Source organism: Hyla sarda, chromosome 4 (genome assembly GCF_029499605.1).
Source record: "Hyla sarda isolate aHylSar1 chromosome 4, aHylSar1.hap1, whole genome shotgun sequence".
NCBI classification, from domain to species: domain Eukaryota; kingdom Metazoa; phylum Chordata; class Amphibia; order Anura; family Hylidae; genus Hyla; species Hyla sarda.
In genome coordinates, this window is record NC_079192.1 from 161,102,065 (window position 1) to 161,114,210 (window position 12,146).

The 12,146-nt window shown below is 43.5% G+C and overlaps 1 protein-coding gene across 7 annotated transcripts in view; it reads right to left on the reverse strand.

Moving 5' to 3' along the window:
• BNIP2 (BCL2 interacting protein 2) overlaps positions 1-10,886 on the reverse strand; it is a 62,911-nt gene extending 52,025 nt beyond the window's left edge. Inside the window, exon 1 of one of the 7 annotated variants that reach the window (XM_056572545.1) lies at positions 10,667-10,886. In XM_056572545.1, coding sequence (XP_056428520.1) covers positions 10,667-10,728 — 62 coding nt within the window. In that variant the 5' untranslated portion in view covers positions 10,729-10,886. Of the gene's footprint in view, positions 1-10,231; positions 10,409-10,472; positions 10,492-10,666 lie in introns of those variants that run through there. The other 6 variants (XM_056572547.1, XM_056572550.1, XM_056572544.1 and 3 more) reach the window with 6 other exon arrangements.
• Positions 10,887-12,146: the final 1,260 nt, after the last annotated feature.

A 12,146-nucleotide genomic window follows, 5' to 3' on the forward strand; every position in this document is an offset into this window, starting at 1 on the left:
AGTAAGTGTAAGTCCCCGCCCAGGGGACTACTTGCCTGGTGGCCGGGGGGACTTTATAAGTTCATATCTTCACCATCCCTGAGGGCACAAACGTCCCTCGGGGATGTTGAGGATAATGATTTTCGCATATATAACGTGTTGTCGAGTGTTATATATGCTAAAATCTGCTGACTGGTTCCCTTTAAAGACAAGCAGAAAACCGAGTGTAAAGGGTCGGTCATCTAATCCGAGATTTTCTATAACTGAGCATACAATGCAAGTTTTTATCTTGAATATTCTCAGATAACCCAATGAAAGATTCAGGATATTTAAGTCATGCAGGATTCTCTGATAGAAAACATTTGGTGGTAAATGTCCCTGTATCATATGTAAACTCTCCTGGTCCAAAGATATAACTTCCCTATGCCTCATATCACCTCTCATGCCTTTTACTCAAGATTGGGAAAAAAAACCCTAGAAGAATAAAACACTAGTGTAAACTCTCTGCAAGAAATCTGCCAACTAAAAATAGCCACATCAAATTGCTCCAACCCGACTGGTTGTAGAGAGGATAAATAATAAAACAAGTCATTATAGGCTCCTTGGTCTAAACAGCTTTGGTGTTAGACATAAAATAAGGAATAAGTGTTAAGCAAAGTCCAGTTACTGTAATTTTAGTCCAGATTTTGGGAGCAATTTGTTTTCTATAAACTAACCTAAGTTGAGATTAATGACTAACCCTAATGCTCACTATGACCTAAGATTGTATTTAAAGGGGTACTCCGCCCCTAGACATCTTATCTCCTCTCCTTTGGGGATGTCTGATCTGTGCCGGATGACTGGCGATGAGGGGCTGAGGCTCGTGACCTCATGGCCACACCCCCTCAATGTAAGTCTATGGGAGGGGGCATGACAGACGTCACACCCTCTCCCATAGACTTGCACTGAGGGGGCGTGGCTGTGACATCATGAGCCTCAGCCCCGAATCGCTAGTCATCCGGCACAGAGCGAAGTTCGCTCGGTGCACTGGATTTCTGGGGTGGCCGCAGCGGAGATTGCAGGGGGTCCTCAGTGTAAAGATGTCCTGCATGTCCTCTACATTTGTAGATTTTACCTTTCATTGATCATTTTAAACACGTTCTATGCGTTTTAGGTATCTTTAAAAAGGGATGAGATGTTTTAGGGCCGGAGTACCCCTTTAAACAGATTTGTAAATTACTTCTATTTAAAAATCTTAATCCTTCCAGTACTTCTCAACTGCTCTATGTAGCTCTATGCTACACAGGAAGTTCTTATCTTTTTGAATTTCCTTTCTGTCTGACCACCTCTGTCCATTTTAGGAACTGTCCAGAGCAAGATAGGTTTGTTATGGGGATTTGCTCCTACTCTGGACAGTTCCTAAAATGGACAGAGGTGTCAGCAGAGTGCACTGTGGTCAGGCAGAAAGGAAACGCATGTGTAGCATAGAGCAGTTGATAAGCACTGGAAGTATTAACATTTTTAAATAGAAGTAATTTACAAATCTGTTTAACCCCTTGCCGCAAAACGCTGTTTATGAACGGCGCTGTGGCACGGCAGGGTTATGGAGCAGGCTCAGCTCGCATCATACCCGCACGGTCATGGCTGCTATCAGCAGCCAGGACCCGTGACTAATGCCGGACATCGCCATTCAGGCAGCAGATGTCCGGCATTAACTCTTTAGACACGGCAATCAAAGTTGATCGCCGTGTCTAAAGTGAAAGTGAAAGATTCCCGGCAGCTCAGTCGGGCTGATCGGGACCATCGCGGTAAAATCACGATTTCCCGGTCAGCTAGCATGCATCCTTCGCATCCGATCGGCAACTGATTGCTCCAAGCAATCCAGGCTTGAGCAATCAATCGCCGATAACACTGATCAATGCAATGGCATTGATCAGTGTATTGAATCAACGTACTGCATGTTATAGTCCCCTATGGGGGCTATAACACTGCAAAAACAAGAGTGAAAAAAAAGTTAATAAAGATCATTTAACTTGTTCCCTAATAAAAGTCTGCATCACCCCCCTATTCCCATAAAAAAAAAAAAAAACTGTAAATAAAAATACTAACATATGTGGTATCGCCAAGCGCGTAAATGTCCGAACTATAAAAATATATTGTTAATTAAACCGCATGGTCAATGGTGTATGCGCAAAAAAATTCCAAAGTCCAAAATAGTGTATTTTTGTTCACTTTTTATACCATAAAAAAAATAAAAGGCAATCAAAAAGTCCCATTAAAACAAAAATGGTACCGATAAAAAATCATGGTACAAAAAATTAGCCCTAATTCTGCCAAGTGTGCGAAAAAAAAAAAAGTTATAGGGGTCAGAAGATGACAATTTTTAACGTATTAAATTTGGTGCATGTAGTTATGATTTTTTTCCAGAAGTAGGGTATAATTTTAATCGAATGGACCTACAGAATAAAGAGAAGGTGTCATTTTTACCAAAAAATTTACTACGTAGAAATGGAAGCCCCCAAAAGTTACAAAATGGCGTTTTTTCTTAAATTTTGATTATGATAATTTTTTTTGTTGTTTTGCAGTAGATTAGAGATAAGCTGATTTACAGTAAATTCGATTCGTCACGAACTTCTCGGCTCGGCAGTTGATGTCTTTTCCTGCGTAAATTAGTTCAGTTTTCAGGTGCTCCGGTGGGCTGGAAAAGGTGGATACATTCCTAGGAAAGAGTCTCCTAGAACTGTATCCACCTTTTCCAGCCCACGGGAGCACCTGAAAGCTGAACTAATTTACGCAGGAAAAGTCATCAACTGCCGAGCCGAGAAGTTAGAGCAGGGACGGAGGTGGAGGAAAGCAAAACAGTTTTTTATTTTTTAAAGATGAGAGGATTACCAAAATAATCCATAACCTCTATGTGGCACAAAAGTTACCATATTTAAAGTGGGTTTACCACTCTGTTACCACCAGTTGGCTGCCATTTATGGTTGTGAAGTAGACTTATTACATCATACGTGTGATTTTATTGTGTAAGCACTTTTCCAAATGAAACCCATTTATTAATAGCACAGATCTCCCACATAGAACGTGACTAACACAGTAAATACCATTTGCTCCCAGGGGTCAGTGCAGCCTTACAGCTGATTACAAGGACAACTCCATTCTGTAAGGGGGTTGTATGGGGTCAAATGTAAGTATTAAAGGGGTACTGAGGAGAAAAAAAATTTTCACAGCAACTAGTGCCAGAAAGTTATGCAGATCTATAAATGATGTCTCTTTAACCACTTAAAGGGGTATTCCGGCCTTAGACAGTGTATCCCCTATCCTTTGGATAGGGGTTAAGATGTCTAAGACCAGAATACCTTTAAAGGGGTACTCCGGTGCTTAAACATCTTATCCCCTATCCAAAGGATAGGGGATAAGATGCCTGATCGTGGGAGTCCCGCAGCTGGGGACCCCCTTGATCATGCACGTGGCACCCCGTTTATAATCAGTGCCCGGAGCGTGTTCGCTCCGGGTCTGATTATGGTCGACCGCAGGGCGGGCGCCGTGTGACGTCATGCTCCGCCCCTCAATGCAAGCCTACGGGAGGGGGCGTGATAGCTATCACGCCCCCTCCTGTCGGCTTGCATTGAGGGGCGGAGCATGACGTCACACGCCGCCGGCCCTGCGGTCGCCGGTAATCAGACCCGGAGCGAACACGCTCCAGGCATGGATTATAAACGGGGTGCCACGTGCATGATCACGGGGGTCCCCAGCTGCGGGACTCCCGCGATCAGGCATCTTATCCCCTATCCTTTGGATAAGGGATAAAATGTTTAAGTACCGGAGAACCCCTTTAAGGACTCAGACCATTTTGGCCTTGAGGACACCGAAAATTTCAATTTTTGCATTTTTTGCTTTTTCCTCCTCGCCTTCTAAGAGCCATAACTTTTTTCTTTTCCCCCCTACAGACCCATATGAGGGCTCTTTTTTGCATGACCAATTGTACTTTGTAAGGACACTTTTGATTTTACCATAAAATGCACAGCGAAATCAAGAAAAAAAGTATTTGTGTGGGAGACTTGAAGAGAAATATGGCAACTTTTGGGGGTTTTCTTTTTACACGGTACACTTTAATGGTAAAAAATAACATTCCCTTTATTTTGTAGGTCAGTGTGATTAATATGATACCCAATTTATATAGTTTTTCTATTAATGTACTACTTTAAGAAGTCAATCTTTAGTGAATAAAATTAGTATATTTAAAAAAAAAAAAAACTATAACTTTTTTATTTTGATGTACACAGGGATGTATGAGGGCTCATTATTTGAGCAGTGATCCGTAGTTTTTATTGTTACCATTCTTGTTTTGATGTTTTTTTTTTCACTTTTCATACATTTTTTTCATATATGACGTGTCTAAAAATCTATATTTTGGGACTTTGGTATTTTTTTACATTTACGGGATCATTAATCTATAATATATCAAAAAAACTTTTGATATATTATAGATTAATGTATGCAGAATAACTTTACAATTGCATGTTATTAAAAAATATGCTTCTATTTAATTTTCCACTTTGAAGAAATGACCACTAGGGGTCTCCCTACCAGTCCTGGCAGCAAGCATTTCAGACTCATGCTGGAGTCCTAAACACTACGAGCTGCCAGTCTGCTTTGTTCACAAAGGAGAACACTCAGAGCTGCCAGCCTGCTTTGTTCACAGCCTGTTTGGCTGTGAACAAAGCAGGCTGGCAGCTCTGAGTGTTTAGGACTCCAGCATGAGTCAGAAATGCTTGCTGACAGGACTGATCGGGAAAAATACAATAGAAAGAAGCATATTTTTCATTAACATGCTATTGGAAAGTCATTCAACATTCATTAATCTAAAATATATCAAAAGTTTATTTGATGAGAGGTACCCTTTAACATAGCATTTTAATAGATTGGACTTTTCTGCACACCCGGTACCAAGTATGTTGATTTTTAAAGGGGCTTATTCACTTTTATGATTTTTTTTTTTTTACTACGATGGACAGAAGTGTCAGCAGAGAGCACTGTGGTCAGATTGGAAAGAACTATACAACTTCCTCTGTAGTATAGAGCAGCTGATAAGTACTGGAAGGATTAAGAATTTTTTTAATAGAAGTAACTTACAAATTTACAAACAAAGACAATTCGAAACAATGATTCTGATATAATACGTAGCTACAAGTGCTCTACATTATACTAATATATGGCCCAATATGAACTCCAAAATACAAAATTTCACGCAAAAGAGACTAATAATCATAAAAAATATATGTATATGTATGTATATATATATATATATATATATATATATATATATATATATATATATATATATATATATATAGTAAATTTGAGTAGCCGTATTAGTCCAGTGATGCAGATGCAAATCATAAAATGTTGCAGTATCTTGTAATACCTTTTTTATTGGACTAACAGCATTTTGTAGAGACAAGCTTTTGGGATTCCTCCCTTTATCAAGTCCAAAGCAAATCCCGAAAGCAGTCAAGTATCACGAAATTTCATTTGACGATACTGTCTCGATTCAAAATGTTTTCCAATCAATCTTTTCAGATATGTGAAATTCCTAACTCCCGACGCCCGGGACATGCAGTTCCGGGCGCCGGGCAGGTGAATTTCTCCGACCCTTAGCCCGGCTTCGGGCAAGCAGGGCCGGACCTGACAAGCGCTGCGGCGCTCAGCAGTCTGTATGGAGTGGGCTCTGGACTCGTGCCCACTCTGTACTCTGCAGCCCCGGCAGTTCTCAGTAACTGGGGGCCGCCGCTAATAGCCATCAATGGAGCGCAGAGCACACAGATCAATAGAGTTCAATAGGACTCTATTGATCTGTATGAGGAATCTAATGATTCCTCCTAAAGGACTAATAAAAAAAATATGTTCTAATAAAAGTTTAGAAGACACACACTAACCCGTTCTATATTAAAAGTTCAAATCACCCCCTTTTCCTATATAAAAACATGTAAACATAATAAAAATAAACATATTTGGTATCACTGCGTGCGTAATTGTACAACCTATTAAAATATAGCATTATGTATCCCATATGGTAAATGACGTAAATGATAAAAAAAAAAATTGTAAAAAAAACCCACAGAATTGCAACTTTTATAATATCCCAGAAAAAAAGTTAAGAGATTAAAAAGTCAGATCAATACCAAAATGGTACCGATACCAAAAACAGATTATGACGGAAAAAAAAAAAATAGCCCTCGTACAGCCTCATGCGAAAAAAAACCGCAATATCGTCTTTGAGACAGAATCGGGATATATCAGGAAATATCATATCGTCATACTTGTATTGTGATACGTATCGTATCGCCAGATTCTTGCCAATTCACACCCCTACTGGCCAGGTAAGAAGAACAGGGGGATGAGGCCATGGGGGAATGATTTGGCATGGGGATGAGGGAATGATTTCGCATGGGGGATGATTTGGCACAGGGGGAATGATTTGGCACAAGGGGGTCCAGCAAGGGCCAGGGCCCCCTGGGAATCCAAGCCTCTTACTGGGGTATTGGCTGTACCCCCCCCCCCCCCGACGGCAAACCTGTGTACAAGGTAGGGCCGGCACATAAGCCTAGTTGTTCCCTATTGGGAGTATTTTGTCCTCTATTGGGTGTGTCCATGACCGTTATTGGGAATGTCCCCTATTCGGAGGGTGCAAATACATTAAGTCCTACGTGACTCTCCCGGGGAATAAAAAACGATCCACTATTGTGAGGTGTCCCCTAATGGGAGGTGTCCACTAAGGGAGATTTCACTGTAGTAGTAACAAGTAACTTTTTTTCCCCACAATGCAGGTTTCAATCTGTGTTGAAAAAAAACATGCAGCATACAGTGCGAATTACAACACAGATTCTCAATGACCACAATGGGGAATTGGAATCCATTCAATGTTAAGAAATAAATAAATAAAAAGATAAGAATGGCTGGAATACCTCTTTAAATATATCAAATTTGTTGCATACATTTTTGGAACTAAGGCTAGATTCACACTGAAGAAGAAAATTCCGTCTGTAGATCCCAATGCGCTGAATCAGTCGAGGCTAGGACTGCAAGGACATTGCTGTCCCCATAGACTAATGTCTTGTCGCGGATTCCGACAAGCTCATTCTTTTGATGGTGGAATTTCAGAGGCAGAATATCCGCCACTGAAATTCCATAGTGTGCACTGTGTAGCGGAATCCCATTGCCAGAAATGGTATTCTGCTGCACCGGAATTTCCGACTGAAATTCCTAAGCGTAGTGTGAACCCGGCCTAAAGATTTGATCTAGGTGGAAAGCACATGGATTTTTGCAAACCCTATGAAGATGCTAAAAAAAACTGCAACAAGTGTGTGGCATATAATATCATCCTTAAATGAGCACTGTCATCATCTTTATTTTTTTAGATGTTCTACTACTAATGTAGTAAAACATATTCCGAATATACTTTAATTTTTTTTTGTGTGTGTCTAAATAGCTTATTTTTGCCCTTGAAAAGCCGGCCACTAGGGGTCTCCCTCCTAGTGGCCGGCTGCAGAGCGGCTGACGTCACCGCTGAATTCGGACTGATCCCGGCCGGGCATCAGTTTGAATTCTGTCAGCCAGCGCTCGCTCCCTTCCTATCAATCAGACAGGCGGGTGCTAGCACTGTGAACGCCGGGGCATGTACGTCCGGCATGTACAGACTGGTGGCAGGCAGGTACCGGTACTCGGCAGTGAAATTTTGCAAGGCAGGTTCGCCGAAGCTCCTATACTCCTCCTCCCTGGATAGCACATGCAGTGAGAAACAGGGAGGAGGAGACCCCAGAGCAGCCTGCCGTGCTATAGGCCGCTCATCTATGCACGATCCCGACGGGAGCTCTGCACAGATGAGGTTAGGGCGGAAGCCGACGCCAGCAGGCTTCAGTGTAGTCTCGCCTGCTGGGGAAGTCAGCTTCCTGCTCAGCGAGAGTAAGCAGTGTGAGAGGCAGAAAAAAAAAAAAAAGACTTTAGAAGGTAGGAAAAACATTTTTAAAGGCAGGGAGGGGGTTAGGGAGAGATGACCAATAGGTAGGGACAGAAAAAATAATAATAATAAGATGGTGGGACCTACGATTTAGAGGAGTAGGACAATTTATCCTCTATCCAAAGAATAGGGGATAAATGTCTGATAGTGGGGGGGGGGGGGCAATCTCCTGCCCGAAGCAATACCCGTTCTGGGCAAAGAGACTGTCGACCCACAGAGAGATGCATGGAGGGTCGCTTCATGCTGTGAGAGACTCTGCTCCGTTAATGGGAAAAGCCGGGGCACTATACAATGCCCCGACTCTTTTGTAGGGGGCCCCAGCGATCGGACCCCCCCCCCCCATGTTCACTTATCTATACTTTGCCTAGGGAATAAACTGTCCTACACCACACCTTAGTACTCCTTTGAAATCCTTGCTTCAAGCAAGAAAAAAAACCAAACCTTACACTGCCACACCTTGTGACATCATGCTGCAATTCAGAGTCATCCTTATCCTTACAAAGATCTGTCTGGAAGTGCAACAAAGAATCCAACCCTGCAGTCTCCCTGAACCCTTCCCAGGATGCTTTGTGACAGTTCAGATGGCGATACACATCTAATGTAAATGGGGGCCTCCCAACAGCAGATGTCAGGGGAATAAAGGATCGGGCAGGCTGGATTTTAATATGCCCCATCCATTTGTTCTTGGAGAGATCAGCTGCTCTCCAACTTTCCAACATATGCACGCTCGCTCTGTGGGGTCGTGAGCGATAACTTGCCTGTGGCAACACAATTGATTTTGCTTTTATTAGCTGCGATCTTTGGTCATGTGATTTGTGGCCTAAGCTACTGTGTATTTATAGCCTTAGGGTACGTTCACACGTGCGGATTATCGCAGCGTATTTAGCTGCGGATCCACTGGTGAAGGCCCCGCTGTATGCTGGCTTTACATGTGCCTGCTGGTAGTGGCAATACGCTGCTACGAGCAGACACACTGCAGCAATATGCGCAGCGTACTCGTACATCGTGGCCGCGTACACGCACACCGCGGCCTGCACTGAGCTAGGCAGAGAGCTCCCGCAATGTGCGAGTATACTGCGACTCGCACATCGCAGTGTGTCTGCTGGTAGCGGCGTATTGCCACTACGAGCAGGCACATGTAAAGCCAGCATAGAGCGGGGCCTTCACCAGCGGATCTGCAGCGTAAAATCCGCCCGTGTGAACGTACCCTTATACCCATCTCACCAACATATATAATCGCCTGACTGCTGAGAGCCCCTATTGGAAGGATGAACTGCATTATTCTGCATCCCCCCTTTAAAGGGCTACTCCACTGGAAAATATTTTTTTTTTTAATCAACTGGTGCCAAAAAGTTACACAGTTTTGTAAATGACTTCTATTTAAAAATCTTAATCCTTCCAGTACTTATCAGCTGCTGTATGCTCGACAGAAGTTCTTTTCTTTCTGAATTTCCTTTCTGTCATAACCTCAGTGCTCTCTGCTGACACCTCTGTCCATTTTTGGACCTGTCCAGAGTAGGAGCAAATCCCCATAGAAAACCTCTTTATCTCTGGACAGTTCCTTAAATGGACAGGGGTGGTCAGACAAAGGTAATTCAGAAAGAAAAGAATTTCCTGTGGAAATTATAGCAGCTGATAAGTACTGAAAGGATTAATATTTTTAAATAGAAGTATTTTACAAATCTGTTTAACTTTCTGGCACCAGCTGATTTAAAAAAAAAATGTTTTCCAGAGGAGTACCCCTTTAAAGTATTTCCATGCAGAGTCCTTCCTTGCCACCAGCACTAAACAAGTGCACTGGCCCTTTAACCCTACGGGCATGTTCACACACATGGATTTTAAGCATGATATGGAATAAAAAGCTGAATGGTGGAGATCCCACTGCTGGGACTTCCACCGATTGTCCCAAGACGGCAGTTATCTTCAAACTGTGGACCTCCAGCTGTTGCAAGACTACAACTCCCAGCATGTCCAGACAGCCGTTGGCTGTCCAAGCATGCTGGGAGTTGAAGTTTTGCAACAGCTGGTGGTCCTCAGTTTGGAGACTGCTGCTCTATGGGGTAGTGGTCAGGGGATCTGTTTTTCTATTAAACTCAATAGAAGAATATATATATATATATATATATATATATATATATATATATATGGTTGTTTTTGGTGTGGAGCAATGATTTAGCCAATCGGTTGCTATGGGCAACTGCACCACTTTCCCTCTGCACAAGTTTTGATAAATCTCCCCCCATGTCATCCCACCTTCCTATACCATCACCAGGAACATGTTTTAGGTGACTTTTTTTCATTCTCCATTTCCCCCATTCCACAAGTGTCCGGGGCAGACCTGTGTGCATAGTATGGCTGGCTCTGCCCATTGGCATCTATAGTAAATACGCTGTCCCAATGCTCTCTTGTCATGTGACCGCCCGATGATTTGCCCCGCGCTATTTTAACCCTATAGATCCCACCAGAACCGTGCCCAGGGTGAACAGTGTCTAACGGAGATGTAGACGGAGAAGCGCGGTGTAGACGGAGAAGCGCGGTTCAGACGGCTCCCGGCCCTGTCCCCGGTAATGGAAGTTAATCCTCCCGACCATTCTGTCAGCTCTACGACCACCGCTAAGAATAACCGCGATCGAGCAGACACAGGCGGCCGCCCGCCCCGGCTCCTGTCACGGACGCTGCAGCACTCACTCGGCATCCTGGACGTCTGGCTCCTCAGCAGACATGTCTGCGGGTCCGTCCCCTTGAATCATGTCATCTGTAGCAGGGTCCGGCGGCGCTCACCACTGCAAGGAGTGGCCCGGGCGGCTTTTTCACGGATCCCTCTGTACACACGGCCTCCGGGAGCGGAGGAGCCCCAGTTCCTATCCTCTACAAGGACCTTGATGACGTCACGACCACATGACCAAGATGTCAGAGTACCATGTGACCGCTCATTGTAGACTGTTCAGTCGGTGAATCACAGGAGAGGAGATCGTGGTGTATGATTGTATCACTGGAAAACTGTGCCTGAGGCGATGTATGGAGGGTGTAGTGTGTATATATATGAGGTGTATGGAGGGTGTAGTGTGTATGGAGGGTGTAGTGTATATATGAGGTGTATGGAGGGTGTAGTGTATATATGAGGTGTATGGAGGGTGTAGGGTGTATAAAGGGTGTAGTGTATATATGAGGTGTATGGAGGGTGTAGTGTATATAAGGTGTATGGAGGGTGTAGTGTATATATGAGGTGTGTGGAGGGTGTAGTGTTATATATGAGGTGTGTGGAGGGTGTAGTGTGTATATATGAGGTGTGTGGAGGGTGTAGTGTGTATATATGAGGTGTGTGGAGGGTGTAGTGTGTATATATGAGGTGTGTGGAGGGTGTAGTGTGTATATATGAGGTGTGTGGAGGGTGTAGTGTGTATATATGAGGTGTGTGGAGGGTGTAGTGTGTATGTATGAGGTGTGTGGAGGGTGTAGTGTGTATATATGAGGTGTGTGGAGGGTGTAGTGTGTGTATATATGAGGTGTGTGGAGGGTGTAATGTATATATGAGGTGTGTGGAGGGTGTAGTGTATATGAGGTGTATGGAGGGTGTAGTGTATATGAGGTGTATGGAGGGTGTAGTGTGTATGGAGGGTGTAGTGTGTATGAGGTGTATGGAGGGTGTAGTGTGTATGAGGTGTATGGAGGGTGTAGTGTATATATGAGGTGTATGGAGGGTGTAGTGTATATATGAGGTGTATGGAGGGTGTAGTGTGTATGAGGTGTATGGAGGGTGTAGTGTATATATGAGGTGTATGGAGAGTGTAGTGTATATATGAGGTGTATGGAGGGTGTAGTGTATATATGAGGTGTATGGAGGGTGTAGTGTATATATGAGGTGTATGGAGGGTGTAGTGTATATGAGGTTTATGGAGGGTGTAGTGTGTATGGAGGGTGTAGTGTATATGAGGTGTATGGAGGGTGTAGTGTGTATGGAGGGTGTAGTGTGTATGAGGTGTATGGAGGGTGTAATGTGTATGAGGTGTGTGGAGGGTGTAGTGTATATGAGGTGTGGAGGGTGTAGTGTATATGAGGTGTATGGAGGGTGTAGTGTATATATGAGGTGTGTGGAGGGTGTAGTGTGTATATGAGGTGTATGGAGGGTGTAGTGTGTGTATATGAGGTGTATGGAGGGTGTAGTGTG